Source organism: Cnephaeus nilssonii (assembly GCF_951640355.1).
Source record: "Cnephaeus nilssonii genome assembly, chromosome: X".
Classification (NCBI taxonomy): Eukaryota; Metazoa; Chordata; class Mammalia; order Chiroptera; family Vespertilionidae; genus Cnephaeus; species Cnephaeus nilssonii.
In genome coordinates, this window is record NC_137071.1 from 45,966,611 (window position 1) to 45,993,244 (window position 26,634).

The 26,634-nt window shown below is 52.8% G+C and overlaps 1 protein-coding gene across 2 annotated transcripts; it reads left to right on the forward strand.

The window, feature by feature from the left end:
• The first annotated feature begins 1,826 nt into the window (after positions 1-1,826).
• EFNB1 (ephrin B1) lies at positions 1,827-22,585 on the forward strand. 2 transcript variants are annotated; one of them, XM_079765281.1, is made up of 5 exons: positions 1,827-2,729; positions 11,326-11,603; positions 12,360-12,452; positions 12,659-12,748; positions 12,945-22,585. In XM_079765281.1, the coding sequence occupies exons 1-5, from the start codon at positions 2,602-2,604 to the stop codon at positions 13,355-13,357; spliced, it is 1,002 nt and encodes a 333-aa protein (XP_079621407.1). In that variant the 5' UTR covers positions 1,827-2,601; the 3' UTR covers positions 13,358-22,585. The 2 variants fall into 2 exon arrangements, with proteins under 2 accessions (XP_079621407.1, XP_079621406.1); XM_079765280.1 differs by having other exon boundaries at positions 12,659-12,787; positions 12,945-22,584.
• Positions 22,586-26,634: the final 4,049 nt, after the last annotated feature.

Sequence of the window (26,634 nt, forward strand, 5' to 3'; positions counted from 1 at the left end):
AGATAACTCTCCGGTCAAATCCTGCTTACACTACTGAGTAGCTAGGTGACCTCAGATGAGTCACTTCTCCTCCCTGAGCCTTAGTTTCCCATTTATGTAAAATGGGGATAATGAAACTCATCTCAAATGATTACAAAAGGAAATTCATCTACCACAGTTATTGGCACAGAATAGGTACCCAGTACGTGGCAGGCTGCTTTCCATACTCAGGTTTTGATGTTCTGCCATGCACTTGGGGGTATCTTTGTTTCCAAGCTTGAGTTTGGGGTGCCTTTGCATCTTGTTCTCATCTCTCCTTGCTCACACCCCAATAAGGGGCCAAGCTGGGCTCTGAGAGACTCCTCCTGAGATGTCTACCCAGAGGCTCCTCCTCCTCCCTGTCTACCCAGATCCCCCTCACTCTGGATGCCCTGTCCCTGAGAAGGGGTCCCGCTTCTTTTTATTCTCCCCCAAATAGAGGCCCGCTCTACAGCCAAAGAGATAATAAGGGAGTCCAGTGAGAAACTCAATAGTTCAGCCTCCTACTTACATGAGATAAAGGCATGAAACACTATAAATGGTAGAGCACTTTTGGTGCCTCAAATGGTTCCTCACTTAATTATTTCCATAAAGAAACAGCAAGGGGACTTCATATCCTTGGCAATCCCAAATCCACATATTTTTACTGTGCTTTCTCTTATACCTTACACTGGGGCGTGGTTTTTGACAAGGTAACCACATCTGTTCCAGGTCTTGTGTTTAAGCGCTTGTGCCAAGCTTGTGTGTGCCACGCTCCAGTTCAGTGAGAGCATCATGTTTCAGGTGCCCGCAGTACTATAAAAGACCAGTAGGGGGAGATATTAGCACGTGGGTGTGTCTGTTGGGATCCGACCAGGGCCAGCGGGTTGGACCGGGAGGGCCAAGCTGTGGGATGGAGCCAAAGTTATAAGCAAGGAAGCGAGGAGGGGCGGGGAGAATGGGGTAGGGCTGGGAGACAAAGACTCAGATGGCCAGGCCGGGAGAGGCTGGAGTCGGTGTCTACGAGTTCTGAACGCTGCTTTTGCTTTTTTGAAAAGGGGCCTGCCCCTTGCCTTTCCTCTTTGCCTTCGAGGTGTCTTTCTTTATGGAGGTGCCCTCTTATCCCTGCTGGCCTATTCGAGGCCTTGCCTGCGCCTTCTGACAGAACCGGACTCTAAATCTGTGCTCCTGTGGCTCTCCTCCAAAATCTGAAATTCCAAAGGCCTAGTACCTAGTGGTGAAAAACTCACCTCCACCCCGGGAATCCCGTACTTAACCCGTCTGAATCTCCACTACCCACCGCTATCCGTTTGTATGTTCAGGTCTCCGGGTCAATGTGCAAGCAGACACTTCATTGAAAGGGCGGAAAGAGGAATGGCCACCAGAGTTATACGGGATGCTGGCCCTGGAGCAAACAGGCTATCCTTGCCACAGAGCAGGACTTCGGGGCTAGTGTGTGTATATAAAAGAGAATGAAAGCACTATTTTCTTGGGGTACTTGTGACAGAGCCTGTGTGGTTCAGGACAGTGGGTCGGAGTGTTGACCAGGCGCGCAGGGAGGAGAGGAAGCCGACAGCTATAGAGGAGGGCCAACTTCCCACGGGTAAGCGCTCTGGGAACTGGACTAGGCGGGACCCACCCTTAACCGCACGAGCCACACAACTCAGATTGGTGCCATGGAAAGCGCGGCGTCCTTAAGAGCTCCCTGAAGCCCCGCCCCTTCCTGTTCGGGGGCGTGGTAAGGGGGGCAAGGACCCTGAAACGGAGCTTGCTATTGGCTAAGAGCAGTAGGGTTGGCCTTGCTTTCGTGTGAGCAAGGGAGTAGACAGTTTAGCAGCAGAGGAGGGAGTCTATGTGCGCTGGATCACAGTGCGAGGTGTGTGAGGCTCACATTGGCCGAAGACCCTCGGGCGCAATCGCAGGGGAGCTAGGACTCTGCGACTCGGCTGCTGGGCCATCCTGCGAGGCTTCGGAGGCACAAACTGATGGGACTAGCTCGCTCAGCCGCATCTCCCCTCTCTTTTAAGAGCACTGAGCGGGGCCCGCGTTGAAGCAGAAGCTGTCGGGGGGCGCGGAGCCCGGAGTCCCAGTGTGGCCTGGAGGAACGGAACTTGTGTCAGGGCGAGCCAGGTGGGAGCTCCAGGGCCGCGCTTGGGTTTTAAGGAGAAGCCCACATCTTCCGAGGGGTGCCGATCCCGGGACAGTCGAAGAGTCGGGGCGGCCACTGAATCCCCCACGGGGAGACCCTGTCGGGGAAAGGGTACGCAGTCCCAAACAATCTCGGAAAGCAGAGCGGAATCAGGCGGGTACACCCGGGGGCGCAGAGCCCCCGTCGCGTCCGGCGCGGCGGAGAGGTCAGGGGAACGAGCCCTCGGAGGCCCCAGCCTGTGCCCAGGTTGGGGCGGCTGCCCAGTGAGTTCTCCTGGCCCGCCGGGAGAAGAAGAGCGGCACCGAAGCCTGCGGGAGGGGAGCACTTCAAGGCCCCTGGCCGAGGAGGATGGGAGCCTGAGCGCTTCAGAGCACAGCGCAGCACGGCGGCAAGACGAGGCGAGCTTTGCTGAGGAGGCGCCAGGGGATCCGGAACTGCAGCCTGCCCCCGGGAAGATGGCCCGGCCAGGGCAGCGTTGGCTCGGCAAGTGGCTTGTGGCGATGGTCTTGTTGGCGCTGTGCCGGCTTGCCACGCCACTGGCCAAGAACCTGGAGCCCGTGTCCTGGAGTTCCCTCAACCCCAAGTGAGTAACTTAATCTGCTCTAGTCCCTGGGGGGTGGGAGGCACTCCCTCGGGGTGAGGCCCAGCGCCCCTAAGTGCAAGTGGGGAAGTGTTTGGAAGAAGAGCGGCGCCCCATTTTGTCTCTGGCTTTTTCTAGTGTGTTTTCCTGCGGACGGGCGGGGCAGGGTGCAGTGGATTGAGGTGGGGGCACTTGTCTGGGTTGTGACCCCGCAGCTTATGGGCCCTCTTCTCCATACCCCCCAGATCAAGTCGAGATGGTTACTCCAGGGGGATCTGGGAGTGCAGGCGCTCAGTGGCGCACTACAGAGCTGGGTGGTGGGGGGAGAAGGCAGCCCTTTCTGGGGCCCCTGAGAACGTGGCGGTTTTCGTCCAGAGCCTGGGAGTGGGGGGCGACTTTGACCTGGGCCAGGGATGAGGCCGGAACATTGGTTCCTCGTTTGTTTAGCTGTGAAGGGACCTAGGCGCGGGACTCCCGCTTGGGGTGGTTGGCAGCGCCCATATACTAATTCCGGCTTCTCCCATTTTCATTTCTCTTTCTTCCCTGGTTTGCCTCCCTAGCTTTACGCTTTGCTGTTTCTTCTAGCCCTCCTTTTCTCCCTGCCGGGCCTTGGAAGGGCGGGCGCTGCTTCCAGGCGCACAAAGGCGGCGGGTGGAGAGGGGCGGAGTGGAAGAGCCGTTTGTGGGTGGGGGGTTCAACCCAGCGCCCTTGTGGGGGGGGGTCCCCAGTGGATCTTGTGGCAGAGATTCGAGGACACCCAGGAGAAGGGGGGGGGTCAGCCTGGGAGAAAAGTGGGTGGGGAGTGAAGGATTTGAGATTCCTGCCCAGGCAGTCCCTTGGCCCCCACCCTATGTCCCTCAGACTGGGAAGCTGTGTTTAGCTTTCCCCCAAGGGGTTGGGGAGGCAGCTATGTAGAGGAGATCCTTTCTTCTTTTTCCCCTCCTCCTTCCCCTTTATAATCCCCCCCTCCCCAGCAACACACACCTTTCAGGGCGGTGGCTCACTGGTTTCTGGGCTGTTAGTAGGGAGTGAATGGGGCTGTGTGGTGACCTCTGGACCTTTTTCTCCTTTGGCATCCAGGACTCAGGTTGGAACCTAGGGTCAAAATTGCTCTTCCTTCCTGTTTTCTTGAGGTTCCCGCAGTGTGCAGACACCCCCCCCCCGCACTTAGTGGTAAAGTGGGGGGGCTTGGACTTAGTGGGAAAGTAGGGGGCCTTGGCCTACCCTGTTGGTGATTTCCCATTCCTATATCTGAAATCTTTTCCTATCCACTCTCCTGGGCTCCCCGCTAACTTCCTGGGCTCCTGCCTGCCTCAGACTCTTAGGTCCCAGGGACATCTGAGTCCTGGAGTGGGAGAAGACAGCTTCTTTAGTTTTCTTCTCCTTGGGTTAAGGTAGGGTCCTATTTACTGTTCAGTGGGGTAGCTAAACCAGGGTCAGGATAGAGGGCTCTGTCTTGGTCCTGGAAAGGGAGTAGCAAGAATTTCTCCCATACCCAAAGCCAAATCGGGCACAGTGCTCTACTAACAGTAGGAACTCAAAATGGTCTGGGGGCCCTGGGCTGCAGAGCCTAGAAGGAAAGGTTGTAAAGTGCCAAGTTCTCTCCCTTAAGGGTAAAGGCTGGAAATGCTCCCTTCTTGAGACAGGAGAGCTGAAAGCCGCCTGGGGTAGCCCATCATAGGGGCTCATGGGAGTGACCTAATTGCTCTCTCAGGTCTCTAACCAGAGATAGCATGCAGCTCCACAGCTGGAAGGGAGCCCGCCTGCAGAGTTGAGGCAGTGAGCTGGGAGAAACAGGATTTCTCTGAGTTTCTCACTTTTTGTGTTTTGAGTTTTTAGTGCTCTGGACTGGTTTGCAGGTTTTTGAGGTCTGACACCCCTACATCCACTTCAGGCTGAGTGCAGACATTCTGGGGGGTGGGAGTGATGATTGAGGATTCAGTAGGACCTGCATGAATTCTATCCTATAATTGAGCAGGTTTTGGGAATGGTTGGGGACTGGTTCTGGTACCCCTGTGTGCTCCCCACCCCCTTCCACTCGTCTCAGGAGTCTGCAGCCACCATGGGGGTGGGTAAGAATACAGGAGGGAGGCACAACCTTCAGCTCCACTGGAGCTCTGGAGGCTGCCTTTGCCTCTGCACCGGACTTCAGGCTGCCACAGCCTTTCAAATGAACAGTCTCTCTCTGTCCATCTCCCTCTTTGCCTCTGGTTCTCCCTCTCAGGTCCCTGTTGGTTGGCCTTCTCTGATCTGCACTCACCTCCCCTCTCTAGCCAGGCTTCTCAGCTCTCCCTCTTTCTCACACTCCCTCTCACTCTTAGTCACTCTCTGCCTCTTTTTCTCAAGTCCTTTTGTTTCTCGCACATGCCCGTGCTCCCTCACAGGCTCATTTTCTCTCTTCCCTCCCCTCTTCCTCCAGGCTTTTGGTCTGTCTCCTCAGCCCTGTCAGGAGCTGGCAAACCTCCCCCCCGCCCCGCCATCTCCCAGCGCTTATAAACCCTGCTTAATTGCTTCCTCCTTGGGAAAAATATCAAAATAAAGAAGTGGTGGGGCCAGGGGTATGTTTGCAGGTTCCAGGGTGCACCCCAGCCCTGACCGCGAGAGGGGAGCTGGAAGGGCCAGTTCAAGACTCCCAGCCTCTTTCCCAAATTGGCACTGGGGCTTCTCAGTGTGGTAGACCCTGGGTCGCAAGAGCTTCTGCCTCCTTGGCCCCTCTTGTCCGCTTTGTCTGAGGCATGCAGGGTGGGGAGGGGGGTTTGATCCCACTAGAGGCTGGGAGGAACCAGAGTGTGCGCATGCACTTGGCTGGGGGTTGTGATGGAAGGTCCTAGGGTGGCCCCCTCCCCCAGCCTTCTCTCCAGAGAGCTTGGGGCAGCCGGCAAACCTCACATTTGAGTCCTCAGCCAAGTCCAGCTGCTGCAGTTCAGTCTCTCAGTCCCGTTCTGACCCCTTCTTGCCCCCCACTCAGGTTCCCCCACCTCCAGGGAGTGGGAATGTGCCTGAGATCACATTACACCTTCCTTACAAGGGGTTGGGGGGTTCAGCTTGGCATCCGGGACCCTTTGACTCCATTTAGCATGGGTGGGGGCAGCTGCAGACCCCAACCCAGGCTTGCCTGCTACAAGCCAAAGTATTGTCCCCAGGCCCCTCACAGCTGTTCCAGCTCACAGACCTGGGGAGGCCAGCTTATGGGGCCCCTCTCCAGGGCGGCTAGGGACCTGACCTCCTCTACTTTGTGGCTGATTGGCCACAGGTGGGGGCCTGAGAGTGATGGGAACCCAGCAGCTCATTGAGTTCCCTGTTCCTCTCCCTCTCCACCCCCACCCCATGCATCCAGGCCAGGGCTAGAAGGGCCTGTAAGGCTAGGGTGGGGGCTGAATCAAGGGTTCCCTTTCTCCCCTCAGGCTCTCCATTGCCTCACCAGCTCAGTGGCTGATGATAGGCGGGCCTAGGATACTACTGTGCATCATGGTTTTCTGGGGTTGGGACTACAGAAAGGGTGGCCAGCCAGGAGGCTGCTGGTTGCCATGGGAACACCAGGTTTGGGGGAGGTTCACCCTGTAATAGGGGAACTGAGATGGGGAAATGCTCACCAGCCACATTTGGGGCTCCTTGCCCTGTGCCCACAGAAGCCCCTCCTGGGTGTGTTGGTCTGGTACTCAATTTGGGTGGGGGTGCTAGCAGCCAGTACTGTAAGCTTCTTACTTCTAAATAGCACTGTTCTTGGTATGCTAACTAATAGTTAGGCAGCACCTTGCTACTCACAAGTGTCCTTATATGTGAACTCATTGGATGTTCCCAACAGCCCTGGGAAGTTGGAACCATAACCATTTCCAAGATGAGGAGGCATACGCCTAGAAAAGGGAAGTGACTTGTCTACAGTCAGTCAGTCAGCCCGTAAAGATAGAGCTGTGCTATGTGCCATTCTGTCCATACCATTCTGCTGCTGTGTACTCTATGAGAGATGGGAATTCAAGGTGGAGTTTGGGAAGAGGCACTGGCTCCCTGCCTCTCTGGGTTCCCCTCTCACCTCACAGGTATGGGTGCATCTGTCCTTGTGATTCAGGCCCTGCCTGTGTGGGATGAGCGGTGCTCTGACTTTCTCATTTGACTTTGCCTGCTCAGTTGATCTGAACTAGAGACAGCAACTCACTACCTGGGACTCTCCCTCCTGGGTTCTGAACAGCACCGTTGCATCCTGTCTAGTCCAGAAATCTTCCTCTCAGGGACCCCACAGAAAGTAGACAATGAGGAAGGGAAGGTTAAGCCCCCAGTGGACCCTAGCATTGGCCAGGTGGGGCAGATAGGAGGTCACAGTCCAGTGTGGGTGTGGAGAGTGACCTCCTCTGGGACTCTCCTGGCTTCCCTGTCTCCGACAGGGCTGTGAGTGTGCCAGGACCCAGCTGCTGTTCCTGCCCACCCACGCCTGGGCGGGCACTGCTGGGACATGCCAGGCCTGCTCCTGCCGCCTCAGGGGCTGGGTGGAGCTGGGGGAGTGAAAGAGGAGTCTTTAATTTGGGGGCTCCCCACCCTTGCTGGGATGAGAGCAGACTTGAGCTCTGGCTTGGGTTCTGTCCTCCACTGGTCCTACCACCCTGGGGGGTGCAGGCGTGGTAGTGCTGGGGTCACCCAATCAAGGCTGTGGCTAGTCTTTTCTACTAAACTTGGACTAGCATGGCCTGGGACCAGGCTCTCCCTTTGGCCACTCTCTGACCACAAGTTCCTAGAGCCTGAGGTAATGATGAGGAGAAAAGAAGTATAGATCTGGTCAAACGTGGGCAAGCTTTCTGAGCATAACCCCACACTGCAAACTCTCCCCCCTGGACATTGTATGTGTATGGGTGAAGAGGAGCTCAGCTGGACAAAAGAAACAGGAGCCAGTTAGCCTCTGACCAGTCCAGGACCTTGGAGGCTACTACCTAGATCCTGCAGGCTTCTACTATTCCAGAGTTCTTTTTTGCTATCATAGGTGGGAAGGCTGTGGGAGAAACATGGACTAGGGTGCAGGGGAAAAGGCAGGTCTCAAGGCAGGAGCTGGACTGCTCAGGCTGCGTTCCCCAAGTCCTTTTACTCCCTGGGGTGGCTCCATGGGATCCAGGGGCTATCAGATGCTAAGGAGGGAAGGTCTAGGGGTTACCATGACGACCTGCTTCAGGCTTCCTGCTGGGCCATGTCAATCCCCTTAGTTTCCAGAAAAGGGCTTTGTCTGGGGGTGGCCGCAGGCAGGAATGCTTGACTTGATACTGGGGGCAGTAGTACTTTTTGAAAAGCAGAGGATAAAGACTTTAACTTGGGGACAATCTCTTCTACCTCCTCTCCTGCCCCTATTCCTAACCTGGTGAGTATGAGACAAGACTTTCAGGGTTCCCCTGTACAATGTGACTAGTGTTGTACATGTCTTCATGACCTCACTCTCTCACTAGCTACATACCCAATCCTCGTGGCCCCTTGCCACTTTCTTGGGCCTCTAATAGACCAAGAAGCAGTTTTTCCAGTGCGAGGGGCTCAGAGTCAGGGAAGACAGGTCTCCTCAGTCTCCTCTCCCTTCTGCACTTTGGGGGAAGGTACCTTTCCCTTTGCCAGCTGCTATGCAAATGAACTTATGAATATTTATAGACTCTGTTCACTGAGGTTGAAGTGAGTCTGAGGGGTATTGGGGGCAATAGTCGTCTCTTCTTCTCCCACGCCTACGCACTATGTAGACATCTGTTTCCTCCGTGTCTTTGGGTTCCAGTTAGCTGGGAGCCCTGTGTTCTAATTCCAGGGCTCCAGGTCCTGAGTGGCAATGGAAGACGGTGCTCAGGGCAGACAGGACACCCTGGTGAGTAAGCCAGGGCCAGGTAATTAGAAAGCTGAACTGGCCTGTACCCCCTTGTATGCCCTCAGTGTACTTGTTGTCACCTACATGTAGGGTCTTGTTGAGGTGCAGCTGTACAAGGTTTTCTTAGATGCTCTAGGGGCTAATGTCCTGGGTGAGTTAAGTCTCCTCCAGTTGGCTCTGAGTACCTCCCTTCAATGGAAACGTTCATCTGATCATAGCTTCACATGGGGAGCCTGGGCTCAGTGGGTCTAAGCTTCCTTGTGGCTCTAAGGTGTTAGAAGTTGTCTAATCCTGCTGTCTGGATGGAACCAGTGTGAGGATTGGAAAGTGAAAAATATCTTGGGAAATATAGAGGCTTTGGTGAAACTTCTTTGCTTTTTATGGAACATGGGGTGGGGGCATTCACTCTTAAATGTTTATGTGTGCCCCCATCCCATGCCTGCTTCCTTTTTGGCCCTCTGGGGTACAATAAAGTTAGGTACTAAGGGGGAGACCTCGTGAATTTTATAATCCTGCACAGCAAGATAGCAGGCCCCAGCTTGGTGGAGCTTCACTGGACATGAAGAGAGGGCTGCCTTTCTTCACGTCCTTCATCTATTTGGTCTAGTTCTCATACTCGCCTCCTTGGCTGTCATTTTCCTCCCTGGGGTTAGGTCACAGAGCTCCCAGATAGCCCTCATACCTCATACCTTGTAGTCCCCACTGTGGAACGTACCCTCACAAAGTAGAACCATGCTCTTCCACTGTCAGCTTCGTTCTTTTGAAGTACTGCCTTCAGCCCTTCATTGTCTTTCTGCTAGAAGGTCTGTCCCCAATGAGGTGAAACCCACAGTGCAGGTTGTGATCCTCAAAGCTTTTTAGTCTGGCCCCAGCTAAGCTTTTCCACCTCTTCCTCTACCAATCACTGGGCCATTCACTGACCTGACTTTTGTGTCCCAGCCACTGCTTTTTACTCTTTTAAAATTAAATTAAATTTTTTATTATTTTTAATTTTATTGACTTTATTGGGATGACATTGGTTAATAAAATTACATAGGTTTCAGGTGTACAATTCTATAATATATCATCTGTCCATTGTATTGTGTGTTCACCACCCCAAGTCAATGCTGTTCACTCTTGCTGTGTGTTGTCTTCTTATTTGTCACCCAGGACCAACTTTCTTCCCACCCTTTCTGTTGAACCATCTCTGACCATCCTATCACATGAGTTGTGTTTCCACTCACTGCCTCCAGCCCTTGCTGTTTGAACTACCCCCTCATACATAACCATAGATAGCCTGGTGCTGTCTATTGCTGAAACGTGGGCCATTTACTTTTCTGATCCCTACCAGACAGTAAAGTCTTTGATGATGGGGCCACATCTTTTCTTCCTATCCACCCATTCAGGAAACAAGACTGGGCTCATAGGTACTTGGTGTCAGTATCTGGCTGCCTGACTCTTGGAGTTAAACATGTTGAGTACCTACTATGTGCTAGGTGCTCTGCATATGCCATTGCATCCAAGGCAGCACAGGCCTAACACCTAGGGAGGAGGGCTCTTTCCACCCCCAGTTTATGAGGGAGGAAACAGAAGCTCAGAAAGAACAGGTAGCACGTCCAAGGCTACAGAACTAGTAAAGGCCCTATCTGTCTAATTTCACAGTCTGTCTTCTTTCTCCTACATAGTACTGCCTAGCTCCCAGCTCCAGCCTGCCCAGGCTCAGATGTGGCCAAGAGAACACCATTTTTTTACTTTGTGCTTAGGCAAGGATAGAGTGATGAGAATAGATGGCCCTGGGCAGCTGCCCTCCCCCTGCTATTCCCAAGTGTCCGGCCTTCTGGAGTAGAAGACCTACCCAGCTCAGATGGCATTTGTCCATCTCCTCTCAGAATCTGGAGCAGAGGCAGTGTGGATGTGGGGGAATTAGAACACAGATGAAGGAGGTTCCAAGGGCCCTATATTATATGATCTATTGTCTCTGCTTTGGTCCCCTCTCCTCTCTCTGTTCTTAGGAGTGAGACTGGTCAAGTTTGGGGATTCAGAGTCTTGCATGATGGGGATGATATATGTTCACTGGACAATGGGAGTGGGGAGATCTGTGTGGAGCTGCACCTGGACAGAGACTGTGCCCATTACCCCTGGGCTCCAGGAGATGCCTGTTCCTATCTCCCCATCATGTCCAAGATTAGCAAGGATGGGAGAGAAGGTATGGGTCCCAGGCAGGTTGAGTTCCCCCAGCCATTGGCTGGAAGTTGCGAGGGGTAGTGGCTAAGGCATGTGTAGGCGCGCGCGCGCATGCCCGCGCGCCCGTGTGTGTGTGTGTGTGTGTGTGTGTGTGTGTGTGTGCGCGCGCGCACGCGTGCACATATGCACATGTGTGCAGAGGAGGTGAAAGCAGTGGCTATGAAGGAATGTGAGTGTGATGGTGGTGGGAGGAGGATTGGACTGCCACTTCCAAGGCAACACAGGCCTGACACCTTGGTACCCAGCCCATCAGCCACGTCAACCCACTGCGGAAATGCCACATTAAGACAAAGGGCTCCCCCAGCTAAGCAGTGCCCCACCCTGCCAAGCAGTCAAAACCTGGCAGCCTTGCCCATGGGCCACCCTTTCCACACTCTGCTGGCAATGTGGTTCTCTCTCCTCACCTCCAGCCCTAGGATGGAGGAAAGACAGAATTCCTGTTCTTGCAATCCCCACTCAGGAGGCCCAGCCAGCCCTCATTGTTTGCTCCCCTTGCTTGGGAGATAGCCTGAAAACCCTAACCCTGAGGCTGACCCTCTCTTTTCTTCTGAGCAGGTTCCTGAGTGGGAAGGGCCTGGTGATCTACCCAAAGATTGGAGACAAGCTGGACATCATCTGTCCCCGAGCAGAAGCAGGGCGGCCCTATGAATACTACAAGCTGTACCTGGTTCGGCCTGAGCAGGCAGCTGCCTGCAGCACCGTGCTCGACCCCAATGTGCTGGTCACCTGCAACCGGCCAGAGCAGGAAATCCGCTTCACCATCAAATTCCAGGAGTTCAGCCCCAACTACATGGGCCTGGAGTTCAAGAAGCACAATGATTATTACATTACCTGTGAGTCCCTGCCCATCATGTGGGTCTCTCCTATTCTGTGGCAATGGCAGCCTCTAAGTAGTAGTGAGACCGCTCACAGTTAAGGCTCTGCTTGATATGGTCCTCTTTGAAGACTGGCATGCCCTCCTCCCAGCCTGTCCTTGGAAATCTGCCCCTAATATTCACCAAGGGCCCACTGCTGGCTCGCCTTGGCTTGAGTGAGAGAGTTCTCCAATTTGTGGTGTTCCCACTCTTATTTTCTTTGCCCACCTAAGATCCAATCTTGGGAGTGGCAGAGTTGGCAAAGCCCTTTGGGATCAGCCACCTGTTTGGCTTTTCTCTTTATGGGAGATGCCACCCCAAGAGGGGGTAGGACTTCTTGCCCGAGGTCACACAGGGAGTTAGGGATGGGATTGGGACTCTAACCCAGTTCTCCTGACCCCCTAATCCAGTATTTCTTCCAGTTTGTGTAGAAGCCTCCTTCAAAATGCCAGTCTGATTGCTTTGTTGCTGAGCAACATTGCCCAATGAGAAGACATATCTTAGTGTCCACTGAGAAAGAAGGGCCAGGGCCTGGTCATGAGCAGTACCCTTGGGGAGGGGCAGGGCTTGCTATTCTGTCTCTGTGGGAGAAAAAAGAAGTTGAAAGAATCACAGGTAGGTGGGGGCTCCTTGCTACTCTCCACCTCCCAGTTCTGTCCTAAAGCAGCACTAGGGTTTCTGGGTAATGTGGGCAGGCCTGTCTCTCCCCCTGATGTCACTGGCATCTTGCTGCAGCTACATCCAATGGGAGCCTGGAGGGACTGGAAAACCGGGAGGGAGGTGTGTGCCGCACACGCACCATGAAGATCATCATGAAGGTCGGGCAAGGTGAGTACCCAGTTTGAGGGACCCCAGTTAGGCCTTTGCAACAGATGTCTCTAACTGAATATAAGTTTGTTGGGAGTAGGGGAGGGGGCAGTAGAGTTAAAGTAGCTGAGGTCTGGTATACAGCCCATACTTGGCCCACCTTAGATGAATGAGTCCCTCATGCTGGTGGGGTCCCTTCCCCTCACCTGTCCTCTCTCCACCCACAGACCCCAATGCTGTGACACCTGAGCAGTTGACTACTAGCCGACCCAGCAAGGAGGCTGACAACACTATCAAGATGGCCACGCAGGCCCCCGGTAGTCGGGGCTCTCTGGGTGACTCTGATGGGAAGCATGGTAATATATGGGTGTCTCCCAGACTCTGGGACCCAGAGGGCAGAAGCCATTGCCACTGCCCTTTCAGGCCTTGTCTCTAAAGAAAGGCAGGATGGGGCCCAGCCTTAAATCTGCCATGTGTCCCTAACTGTTCTTCCCCTCCCTTCCCCTTCCTCAGAGACTGTGAACCAGGAAGAAAAGAGTGGTCCAGGTGGGAGCGGAGGCAGCAGCGGGGACTCTGACAGCTTCTTCAACTCCAAGGTGGCATTGTTTGCGGCTGTCGGCGCTGGCTGCGTCATCTTCCTGCTCATCATCATCTTCCTGACGGTTCTGCTACTAAAGTTGCGCAAGCGACACCGCAAGCACACGCAGCAGAGGGCACCTGCCCTCTCACTCAGTACCCTGGCCAGTCCCAAGGGGGGCAGTGGCACGGCGGGCACCGAGCCCAGCGACATCATCATCCCCTTACGGACTACAGAAAACAACTATTGCCCCCACTATGAGAAGGTGAGTGGGGACTACGGGCACCCCGTCTACATCGTCCAGGAGATGCCACCCCAGAGCCCAGCGAACATCTACTACAAGGTCTGAGAGCCCGGAGCGGCCTCAGGCCCTGAGGGACCGTCGGAGGGGACTGCACCTCTCCTTTCTCTCCACGCCCTTCCCCTTGCCAGCTGTGCCCACCTTTGTAATTAGTTTTGTAGTTTCTTGGCTTTTATAATCCCCTTTGCCCTGCCCCTAGGCTTTGGAGGGGGTACTCATGCCCCCAGCCCCCATGCTCTTGTGCCTTCCCCCTCTGGCCAGGCCTCTGGGCTCTGTGGGGGTGCCCCTTTGAGGAGGGCAGGGTTGGACGCTAATGGACAGTAAGCAGGGAGATGACCCCCCCTGGCCCTGCCCTCCTCACTCCCTTTTCCCCTTCCCAGGCAGGACTGTTTGTCTGCTATCATCACTGTTTTTAATGTTTTTGTTCATTTTTTAGCTGTCAACTCCTTTTCATATGTTTTTTTGGAAGAAAAATGGAAAAGGCAGCCCCTCTGAGCCCAGCTCAGCCTAGTATAAGGGGTCAGGGCCAGGGCCAGGATGTGGCCAGCTTGGAAGCATAGGATGGCCTATATGTTATTTGGGGGTCAGGGAGGCCAGGACTGTTCTTGCCCACGAGGGAAGATGACAGTGCCTTTGGGCAAGGTGTCTCACCCTCCCCTCCTGACCCTTCTGCTACAAAGCTGATCTTGGCAATGGGGTAGTGGCTGCCACCCTTTCTCTCTCTCACACACACACACACACACACACACACACACATCCCTTCCTTGTGGGATTCTTGGGCATCTCCTGCCTCCCTCACTCTCACGGTAATTAACGTCTTAATTGGCTGTTGCCTGGGGAACAGGAGAGCTGTTGCAGGCAGATGACCTCATGGGGGGTGGAGGGAGGTGAGGTGCCCAGGTGGCTATTTGCCCTGTAGAGCTGGGAGTTCTCCCTTCTCCCCCCTCCCCTTCCTGTTCTCTCCTTACCTTTGGCCCCCTTTGGCCTGGTGGGAGACAGAGGCCCAGGGCAGAGACCTAAGCAGGTATAAGGCTAGGTGGACTGCTCCTTTTCTAGGCTCTAGCACAGGTGGATGCCCCCAAAGCCAGCTCTCATTGGCCCCCTACTCTTGGGCTGGGGCCTGGAAAGAGGAAGAAGCTGCCCAGGGTTGGGCCAGCATGCCGTGCACTTTGACCCCGGCTCCTTGCCAGCACGGCTGCTAACAGACTGCCACTTGAGTGTGCCTTGCAAGCGCTCCCAGAGTGGCCATGGAAGGAACTGGGCCTTACACCATCCACCTTCATACTGCCTCCTGGCCAGTTGCCTACCCTAGTGCCAGGTGGGAGAGAGGGAGTGGAACAGCCAGCCCCTTCCAGGTGGCAGTCGGAAGGTATTTTGTTTTTGTTTCTGTTGCCATTTGTGTAAATACTAGTCTTTTTTTTTTTTGAAAAAATAATGTAAAGATGTTTTGTATAAACTCTGAATTATTTTCTTGTTGCTTTTTTTCTTAGAAAAAAATGAGAACTAAAAAAAAATTAACCACATGGAGATGGGTGTAAAATGGTGTCATGATGTTGGGGAATGAAGTGTGAATGTCTGAGTGAGTATGAGAGAGAGAGAGAGAGAGAGAGAGAGAGAGAGAGAGAGAGAGTGTTCTTGTGCCAAAAACACGGTGGGTGATCTGGGCAAGTATGGGAAGAGGGTGGCTGTCCTAATGGAGCAAGGTGTCTCAAGCCTTCTGCCCCTCCTGCTCTCCTGCCCAGTTTCTTTATCCTCTTGTTCTGCTGGAGCCTTCAACCATTTCCTCATCTGTGTCCTGTCACCTCTGTGGCATTAGCCATGGGCATCTGCCTACTATGGCACTATGCTCAACTAGAGAGGGTGGATGGAGGAGGGTTTGTTCCCATGGGGATCTGGGTGTGTCCAGAAGTACTGCCACCACCTGGCTGGGGCTAGATCTGGGACCTGCTGGCAGGCCCAGCCCTGCCCTGCCTCAGGATGCCTGGAGGTGGATAGAAATAACTTCCCAAGAGCTGGCTCTCAGCTGTAGCCCACTGGGTCCTAGGGTTGCTTCAGGCTTCCCAGTTCACTTCTTAGCCAGAAGAATCTTCTATCCCCTGTCTTCAGAGCTGGGCCACTCCAGTGTATGCCCTTACCTTGGCAGACTTGGGAGCTTCTGGCCAGCGGCTGAAGTCCCCTAGCTACAGCAGCCCTGAACATGCAGTCTACCTCCTACAGGCTGGGGGTTGGAGAGTGTGGTGAGGTCCATGAAGAGGGTTTGGCCTCAGTCCTAAGGCGGAAACCCCATCTGGCAGTGCCAGGGCCTTCCCACTCCAGCCTGGAGCAGCCTGCAGGTCTTGGGGGGGGGGGGGGGCTCCCTGTGGAGATGGCTAAGACAGATGTCAGGAGAGGCGCACAAGTGAGATCCCAGCAGCTAAAAATGGGTAAGAAGGCACTAGAGGAAAGGAGGAGGAGGAAGGAAGGGGAGGGTTAGTTCGTGATCCAGAGCAGGAAGCCCCAGTGAACCAGCCAAGGAACAGGCTGGGCTGTGAGGGAATTGGGAAGCGCATGGAGAAGAAAGGCAGAGAAGAGCCCACAGAGCCACGGGACCTGCAGGGGGGAAGGAAGGGAGGCTGGGCTGGAGCAGGGCTGGGCCTGGCTGGGGTGCTCCGGGAGCCAGCTGGGGCAGAGGCTGTTTATTTGGTTTCTCATTAACCAAAGGAAGTGCCTGGATCAGATGGGGCCTCTGTTGCTTGACTGCCTGCCCAGAGTGGGGCCCGGCCTGGGCCCAGGGTCTCCAACCAAAGCTGGTTCAGGCCAGATTGATGACTCTAACTGAGGCAGAGCCTGACTTGGGCTGGGTGAGCCCTTCCTACACTTCTCTAACTGAGTATCCTTGGGTGGTCCCCAGCCCAGCTCAGGATACCAGCTGCCCTCATCTTACTGATGGGTGGAGAATGGAGTTCCTGGGGTCCCTGGAGAGTAGCTGTGGGAGTGTGAAGTAAAATCTGTGGGAGAGGGCAAAGGAAGCATGGGGCAGTCTCTCCAACAGCCCAGAGGTTTGTAACTGGTTGTTCCCATTTGCCCTGGCCAAGGTGCCATGGCTGGTTTGAGCTCAGTGCCTGTGTAGTGCTGGCCATACAGTGGTGCTCAGTCACCTTTTGTGGCAGACTGTCCTTCACCTAGACAGTGCCTGCCACTTAAAAATAATACCTTTACACACATTATCTCATTGAGTTTCTTAAACTGCCCTGTAAGGGTGGAAGGGGTAGAATTATTTGCCTCATATTTGAGATGAGGAAACTGAGACCCTACAAGGGACAGTAACTTGCCCCAAAACACCCATCAAGTGAATGGGAACACTAGGGTTCAAGGCCAGGCCTTTTACTACACCCTGAGTGAACAGAAGTTCCTTGAGGGTGGGTCTTCTTTACTCCACTCCTCTGTTCCTTGCCTCTTGTTGGGTAAGACTGAGCAAGAGTACTTCCTTGGGGATCTTGGAGAATAAGAGCCCTCCTCCCATTCCCTTTCCATCTGTGTGGGTCAGGGAGGGACCAAGCTTAGCTAGCTGGAGGCAGGAGCTAAGCTTCCTGTGGTAGGGCCCCAGACCAGCCCCACCCTCTGCTCTCTTTCCTGTCCCAGCTGAGCCCAAGCACCAGGTGAGTCAGGGATAGAGGATGTTTCCCAGGTGAGGGTGGAGCTGCCTGGCTTCCTTTGCAGGCTGAGCCCACGTCACCAATAAAATCAAGCTGGGCAGGTGCTAATCAGACCTCAGTTTTCCTGAAGGAATAGGCCTTGTGAAGCTGGAAGGCCAGGACTCTTATGACTTATTGCACTGGTCCATTTGTGCTTCTAGGAGGCCTCCCTGAATCATGAGGGATGTGGATGGCCTGGAACCCTCTAGGCAGGGGCATGAAGGTGGGCTGAAGAACCAAAGGAGAGACCCAGTCCCAACTGGGGCCATCGTAGGTTGGGCCCTTTGACCACCTGGCATCAATCACTCGGAAATCCGGCCCGCCTGCCTGCCTGCCTTGCAGGCTGCTTGTCCTGCTCGGGCATGTCACAGTCTCACTGACACCCCAGCTAAGTCAGCCTCAGAGTGTCTAGGGACCCTCCTCGCCCATCTGCTGCTGGCCTCCTGTACAGCTTGCCATTGGATCTGGGGGGCTGGGGTCCCAGCTGGTGCTTTTAGGTTGGCTCCCCCTTTGGGAGGCTGCTGAGGGGGGAGACCAGCCCCCACCCAAGACAGGGGTCACAGAGCCCAAACTGAAAGCAATTTAAGGGCATGGGGGAGACAGTAATTATAGGTTCTGTTTCCAATGGTTAATTATCCAGCTGGCAAAGAGAAAGTAAAGAGGGAAAGCTGGGGGTGGGGGGGAACAAGGAATGTGTGAAGGGATATAGGAGGGTGGGAGAGTTTGCCAGGGGCCCTTTGATACAGGGGAAAGAGCCCCAGGCTGCTGTGCTGGGAGGCTGGGGACTGAGGACCTGTCCCAGTTCTAACATGACCCTTTTTGACTAGGGGCAGGCAGATCTCTGCCTCTTTGGGCCTCAATTTCCATGTCTGGGTAATGAGGAGTGAGACTAGATGTCATTTATTCAGAAAACATTTATTGAGTACCTGCTATATGCCAGTCAATGCTCTGGCCACTGGGGTACAGTGATGAACAAGATAGACAAGTTTTCTGCTCCCAGGGACCTCATGTTCTATAAAGGCCTTTAAGTGCCCTATTGGTTCCTAAGGGTGTGTGTTGACGTTAGTTGGAATGTGAGAGGCAGAATGGAGGATACACAGATTAAAAACTTGGGTTCTAAAGTTAGCCTTTCATTCATTCATTCATTCATTCATTCATCCACTTTTTAAAAACAAATTTCAAATGCCTGGCATGTAATAAGCACCAATAAATGGTAGCTGTTGCTTCCCTCTTGAGGTGTGGTGTGGGCAGTTTGGCTCTGTGGCTGGGCTTCTTGGGCACCCTTCTTGCTTTGAGAGTAGATCCAAGGCCTGGCTGTTCCCTCATCACTGACCAAAGCTAGCCTTTTGCAAAATTCCTGAAACATCTTCATCAGAAGTTATGCTGAGGCTCCAATCCCAGCCTGCCTCCCCAGCCGCCAGCCCAGGTACCTAAGCTGAGTTGGGTGATATGCCCATGATAAATACTTCCCAAAGCCAAAGAGGTGTGTGTCCTCAGTACTTGCCTACCACTGGGGCCCCATGGTCTGGTCTCTTCCAGCCTCTCCAGAGGCTGTGGGTGAGGAGCTGGTTTCTGAGAGAGGAACTTCCATCCTTTTCTGGCCGAGGCTCCAGGGGGCTCTCTTGGTTCCAGGGTCCCAGGAGAAACCAGGGATATTCTGGAATTCACCCTGCAGCAGGGACTCCATGCTGGCTGGATTCTGTGGGGCAGAACCATTGTTGTCACGGGGCTGGCTGGTGGCTTTCCTAGCTACTTTCAAGCCTGCTCAGTAGAACCAGAGAGGTTACAGGCCAGGAAATAGTAGAGCTACGACTTTCCTGAGAGCTTCTTTCCAGACCAAATCCCCATGGGGAAACTGAGGCCCAAACATAGAAGGGAATTACTCAAGGACACACAGGGAGTGCTGGCAGAGCCAGGCCTCAGAGCCAGCTCCCTTGCCTCACAGGCCACAGCTGTGTGCCCTTCTTGTATACTGTTGCTTTGTTCTCCCAGAATCCCCAGGAGTTTGTGTGTGTGACCTATTTATACACAGTATTTATATTGATAAACCCTGTAAGTTTACATAAGGCAATTATAAAAAACGATACATTATAACCCTGACAAAAACATGGTCCTGTGAGGTTTAGGCTTGGTGGGAGCATGCATGGAAAATGCACTAACAGTTCACTCCCCTCCCTGGGGTCCCCTCTCCTGTGGCACTTCATACAGCTCTGAAGTCACTCACGGGCACAATAACTTTAAGATTTCTGTTAGAGCCAGATGCGCTGATTAGAGTACCAGACCCAGAATTGGGCATCTGTAGTGTGTGGTTCCACCTTCCCATGGAGCCCAGGGTGGTCGGTGATGCAGCTTCTTGTGCACACCTTCAGGGCTGCCTCCCTCCCCCATCCAGGCAGCCAGGCCTTTCTGGCCAGCCTGACAGTTAGATGCCCTTGCTCTGTCTTCAGCTCCCCTGCACACACTAATAGCCATGGCACTAACATGCTTTCACATGCAAATTGCTATGGAATTCTCAGCCCTTGCTGGTGCCCCAGCCCCCAAAGCTTCCCCCTGGGCAGATTCAGAGAAGAGAATGGAATCTTTCAAGCTGTTAGGATGTTTAGAGACCTTCTAGTCCAGCCCCCTTATTGGATGGATGGGAAAACTGAGGCCCAGCGAAGGGAAGAAGAAACTGCCCACAGTCACATAGAGAGTTCACTGGGACTGGCCCTCACCCAGGTTTTCTGACTTCCAGCCTATTGCCTTCTTCAAGCCACCACAGCCTCCCAATTTTCCTGCCCTTCCCCCGATTGCAGGTTGTTTACTATGGACTCTGGGATCCCTCCCTCTGGCACAGACACTCATTCCAGGCACCCCTCAGTGGGGCCTGGGAATGTGGAATCCAGAGAAGAAAAGGCCAGAGGTGCCTATGCCTTAGGGGCATTGCTGAGGGCATTTTCCTTTGAAACAGGCAGGATTTGCTCACTTCTCTCTGTGCACTCCCTCCCAACACCCCCCCTTCCTGGCCAAACCACTCTGGGCCCCCTGCAGTAGGCCTGCCAAGACATGCCAAGCCTTCTCCTGAGTCTCACCAGATCTTTCCAGCTTTGTGGATTGCCACTCCGCTGGAGTTGCCACCAGCAAAGCCTGGGCCCTGGGAGGCCCCAGGAACCCAGAACCCAGCTGGAGCATGAAAAAAAAATTTGCTTCCCTTCAGCTGAAACAAGATTGGAATTTTCTGAAATGAACTTTACAAGGAAACAAAAATAAACACTGAAGCACAGGTGTCTGCTCCCAGCTCAGCCAAGGTCCTGCCACAGATGGGCCCAAGGTAGATACTTGTGGGTTACCTTTGAGTGCTGCTTCTGAAACAGTTCTTCACTCTGCCCATTTATGACAACCCCCAACACCACACACTGGTTCAAGCTGCTTTCATCTCCTGCCTGCACTTTGGCAATAGCCTCCTAACCTTCCCCCCTGCTTCCATCCTGTCCCCCTCTCTTACAAAACAAAGCGATCTTTCCTAAACTCAATCTTGATCTTGTCAATCTCTGTGTTCCTTTAAAGTTTGTCAATCATCCCTCAATTTTTCAGCATGGCCCTGTGTGATCTGACCCTTGCCCATCTCTTAAGCTTTGCACCTACCCCTCCACACCACATTCACACCCCTACAACACAGTCCTATCCACTGGTCTCTGACCAGGACAGGCACCCTTAAGTCTCTGAACCTTTCCTTGTGCACTTCCATCAGCCAGAAATGCCTATTCCCTTGTGTCTGGTCTTCAAAACTACTCTTGATCCTTCATGGATCCTTCTGACCCCCAAATCCAGGGAAAGTTGGTTCTCAGCTTTCACAGTGCTTCTCACACTATGTGGCATGTGCCTGTTTTCCACACTAGACTGAGCTTCTGGAGGACAGGAACTGTGTCTAATTCATCTCTGTGCCTCACCTAACAGAGCTTAGCACAGAAGCAATATCAATAAACCTTTGAAACATTTGTTGAAATGAATGGGCTTAGCTGGGATGGGGCAGTCATTCCAAGGGTTCCATCCCTGCTCTTCACCTGCTCACATTACTACCCAGCCAATCTGGAGAGTTAACATCTTATCACATTGCCCTACAATAACAGCAAACTTTTATTGAGTACTTATTATGGGCCCGGCACTATGCTCAGTTTTTCACATGCTTACTCCATTGACATCTCATGCCTCAGTGTGGTCTCAGAGAGGTCCTTATCTGAGGTAGGACCATGATCAGCCCTGTTTTATAGATGAGGGAATGGAAGCGCAGGGAGGGAAAGTACCTTGTCCACAGGTACATGGCTAGGAAGTTGTGAGCAAGGATTTGAACATCAGAAGCCTGAATTCAGAGTCCAAATGCTTAGATATTTTGCTACACTTGTGAAGCCAGGTGGTGGTGCCAGTATGGAGAGACAGTGAGGGTGGCCCTGGCCCCTGCCCCCTTGATGTCAGCCATGTGGCTTCAGAAGCCTTCTAGTGTGGTAGTTAAGAATCCAGACTCTGGAGTCAGGCTGCCAGGATTTACATCCCAGCTTTACCACATTCTAGCCATGGATTCTTGAGCAGGTTACTTAACCCCCTCTATGCTTCTATTTTTGCCCTCCATAAGATAGGCCTGAGAGTAGCAGCTATCTCTGGAGACTTCAGCGAGGATTAAGTGAATGCACACATGACAAGCCCTGTAAACAGTGTCCTGCCATTTATTAGCCTTTGAGCTCTGAGGCAGCCTTTGGTTCCTATCACCCAGCTGTAGGCAGCCACGTCCACTCCAGGTTGGTCTGTGAATGGCAATTTGGATCAGAGGCTCAGCAGCCAGAGATTAGGTGGCCTCAGCTTCAGTCTGCGTTGCTATGGCCTCAGTGGTGGGCTGCAAGCTCCTCCAAGGCTCCAGCCTGAAGGCCCAAGGGGAGGAACATCCAGTATACTGTGCCCCCACAGAAGCTTGGAGTCAGGGTTGGGAGACCTGCATTTGAGGCCTGACTCTGCCACTAATACTTGAATAAGTCATCTCTTCTCTCAAGGCTGGGGTTTTGTCTTCATCTGTTAGGAATGAATGATATAAGCAAAACTGCTTTGTAAAAAGCAGCAAGTCTAAGGTAATACATATCAATGTAAGGAGCCACCACTTCTTATCAGAATGCGTGTTCCTTCAGGGCAATGAACCTGGCGCTTAGTAAAGAGTGGATGAATGTGTAAATAAGTGAGTGTCTCTTCCACCCAGAATCTCTGTCTGTCCCAGCCAGGCTCCAGCTGTCAGAGGTCCAGTTCCAAAGGAGGGGCCCTCACCTTGGTAGTGAGTGGTCTTAAGAGCTTCTGGGAGTCAAAAAACTGGTGATGCTCTGTTCAGGAGAAACCGTTAGCCAAAACCTGAGATCCAGAGACTATTTTGTTCACATTCTCAGTAGGGTCACCGAAGCTTTCAGGTACTGTTGGAAAGAAAGATGCTATACTAAATGGCTTCTTTCTACTCGTTAGATTGGTGAAGTTTAAGCTAGCCTAGCTTTTCCATGGGCCACTTAAGTAATAACATAGATCAAAAGCCTAAAAAGGTACAGACCTTCTGACCTAGCAAGGTCCTATACTGAGAAGTTAAGGAGTGTCATGGGGGGTGAGTAGCAAAGCTGGCCTGGGGACTGGAGTTGGACCTGGGGGGTGGGTGTGGGGTGCAGGGATAGGTGGCTATGAATGGGAATAAAGACTGGGCATTCTGTGTAAAGGATTTTTTTAATCACAATTGTTATTAAAAATTGCAGAAATCTCAAAAGACACTTTCTTTGGGAAGTTTTCACAATGTACACACACACACACACACACACACACACACACACACACACACACCGTTATAGTAATAATGAAAATGTGTTGAGATAGCGTATATTAACTGTCCTCTCCTTTGAGAAATCTTCCCAGTTCTCCATCTGAGCTCTGCATGCGTCTCTAGACTCTAGTATGATGGATGGCAATGATGAGTTCTTCACCACTCAGTAACTCTGTTTCTTCATCTGTAAAATGGAGCTGCTGATACTCCCAATGGTGTTGAGTTGTTGAGAAGAGGCCATGAGGTAATACATGTTGAGTTCTTGGCATAAGACCTGGCACATCATAACCACTCAATCAATGTTAGTCCTAATGGGAGATAGTTGCATGACTGCCTCTGCCATTAGACCATGATCTCTTCAAGGGTAAGAACTATGCTATATTTTTTTTCTCACAGTCTCTATGGCCCAGCACAGATCTTGGAACATAGTAGGTGCTGAGTGGATTTGCTGAAAGAGAAAGTTAGCCCAATGCTCTCAACACGGAGAAGAAACAGCTGAGGCCCAGGAGAGGTCAAGTCAAGAGTTGGGCTTAGAACTCCAGTATTCTGTCCTCAAATTGTGGCCCTTGGGGATTTGGGGGTAAGGATAGTGGTTGTGGGCAGCCTTCTAGATTCCTTGAGCTGACCCACCTGGGCTCTTTCCTTGCTTTGAGTCTGGGATCCCCGGGATCAGAAGGTCTCCAGGGCTTGGGCAGTGGTGCTAACCCTCCCCTCCCCCTATTCTTTCCCTTGTCCTCTCCATCTTGGGCTCTAGCCTGGCCCAGTCAAACAGGAAGATTCATTAACTGTCTAAATATACAGAGCCCAGGGACCATGTGCAGCCTGCAACAGAGCTGGGGTCCCAGCAGGGACAGAGCCTGAGGCAGTGGTGCTGGAGAGAGTTGGCTGGGAGGGGGGCCTGGTGAGGGGAAAGCCCCAGGAACTGCTCATGTGATGATTGATGGGGCGGTGAGTGAAGCCAGGCCAGTGCCAGGCCCTCAGAACCCCCAGTTTCTATTCCCATTCATTGCCACCTATTCCTGCACCCCACCCCCACCCCTAGGTCCAATACTGGTCCCCAGGCCAGCTTTGCTACCCCCACCCACCATCCACACTCCTCAACCTCTCAGTATAGGACCCTGAGCCTCAGAAGTATGGAGCCTAAGAGGTGGGTGACCAGTAGTGAGAATGGGTTTCCCCAGGCTCCTACCTGCTTATTATTGTAAGGGCTATTTCTATAATCAAAACTCCCCAATTACCCAAGGGCCCCTCTGATTAATATTCCATGATAACAGGAACAGGTCACATCTGGCTGCAGGAGCTGGAATTTGACACTCCAGGAGCCCCATGATTGGTCTGCAGGAAGAATAATAAACTTCCTTTCTCTTGCCCCTCTTTCCTTTCCTTCCCATTCAGAGGCTCCCCTTTTCTTCCACCTCCCCTTCCCCAGCCCCTGACTGTCCCTCTCCACCCCCACCCAAGTTCCCTGCTTTGTCCTCTGCCCTCCATGGAAATGGAAGCCACTTCTTCAGTTCTGGTTAGCCCTCTGGCTATCACTGACACCTGCTTTGCTAGGCTGGCTCTTCGGCCAAGAAGCATTTTACGTGGGGTGCAGCAGGCTGAGGAGGGTGGGCAATCTCAGAGAGATTGTGGGTGCTCTGAATGAAACATCTCATCAAATCCTCATTACCATCCTCCGATGAGGGCCTGGTCTTATCCTTGTTTATTGATAGGGACACACATGTGCGTGGGTGCCAGCACAAACACACACACACACACACACACACACACACACACACACACACACACACACACACACGGTGCTTCTGAGAAGCCTTGGGACTTACAGAAGCCATAGGCTTACAGAGCTGGTATTTCAATCCCAGAGATTTTGTTTCCAAGGCTCCTTCCTCCCGCCCCCTTGTACTCTACCCTGCTCTAATGAGGATGGTTTCCCTGCCTGAATGCTCAGATCAAGAGGAGACCCACTGATATGGCAGAGTTCTGACACCAGACCTCTGAGCTTCCATTGAATTAGAGATGGGCTTTTAGGCAAGAGTTAACGAAGACCTTTTAGTTGAATCCCACAGGCCAGGAAAGAGAAAAGATTTGTCCACATTCACGCAGGAAGGTTGTGGTAAATATGGGACTCAGATGAAAACCCTTTCCATTTTCCAGCCTGTGGATGGCTCTAAGTGAGAGAGCTTTCCCCTCACTCCTGCATGCCAAAAACTGCTAGATGCCACCCTCCTGTGACCTGACCCACGACACCCCAGATAGGATACAGCTGCTTGTGTTAGGTCAATCTTCACCAGGGAGCCTGGGCAGAAAGGGGTCTCTGCTTGGAGTGTGTGTGTGGGCAGCAAGGGAAGGGGTTGTGGTCAATGCTGGTGGCCAAAAAGGATTTGCCTTCAGCCAGTCCTTCCCTAGGGTGCATGACCTTCTGGCAGATGTTCCCTCCTTTCCCACCACACTTCTCAGTAGCCAGGAAGAGGGACAGGCACTTGGGTGTCAGGAGCACAATCCTCCCCTCTACTCCCTTCCCTCTGACAGTAGTGGGGCACAGGCTTTTTCAGCACCTGAGGATCAGGAGAACAGTTTGATTTTGCTGAAGAGGGGCAGGGCAATGAAGTGTGTCCCTACCTCACTGCCTTACCTGGCACTTTCCTCTGCCTCTCACCTGGCTCCTACCTCGCCTTGTGTGCTATTTGGAAAGACTCTGGAACCGCCTCCGTAATTCATAGCTGGATAAATCAAGGGCTCTGGCTGAGAAGACTGACTAAGATCTTGACTCTGGCTCCAATGGCTCTTCCCATGCCCTCCATCACATGGCTGGGACAGTCCTGGCTAAAACATGGGGCTGCTTAGTCTTCATGTCCTGACCCTTGGTGAGATCTTAGACCCACTGTGCTTTTTAGGGATCCATGAGGCTTCTGGGACACAATTACCTCAAGGTTAGTAGAGGCCCAGACAGGCCTTGGAAGACCTTGAGCTCTTCCTGGTGAGAAGCCCAAGTCTCATCCCTGTGTCTCTGCTTTCTCCTGGCCACTGCTCCTATTGCCCTGGACCCACAGCCTCTCCTCAAACCCTGCCTCTGCCTTCCCATGTCCCAGTCTACCTTCAGGTTGCCCCCTAATTCATCTCCTATACACTGAAACTAGTCTGGCCTTCTTAACTCCAGATCCAGGTGAGATCCAGGTGAGGTACTATGCCTCAGCTTCTCCCTCTGTAAAGTGGGGATAAAATCAGACCCATCTCATGGGGTTGTGAGATTGAACTGAAAGCATGAGGTAAAGCACTTGGAACCATGCATGGAGTAGAAGGAGCTCATCTGCTAATAATGAAAGAGACTGACACCAGGTGGGTGGTTACTCTGCACCAGGAACTGTTCTAACACTTACTATGTGACAGTTGATTTAATCACCACAACAGTTTTATGGTAAGTTTTACTACTATCATTCCCATTTCCCAGGTGAACATACTAAGGCACAGAGATATTATGCAACTTTTTAAAGTTCACAATGCTAGTAACCTGCTGAGCAAACATTTGAACCCACATAGTTTGACTCCTGAGTTTAACTTTTTAACCACTCAGCCATTTGGGTCTCCCTAGAAACAGTCAAATACACCCTCGTATCTATAGGATAAGTTTCAATTCCTTGAGCTGCCACTCAAGTCTCTCCCAACCCCCTCCTCCTCACACTACAAATCACCTTGACAACTAAATGACTGCTTCCAGAACACCAAGGGTACTTACCTGCTTCTAAGCCCTGGCTTATGCAGTTTTCTCCACTTAGATGGCACTTTCTCCTCACCCCCCAAAAATGTTCCTGCACATTAATACACACAAACTC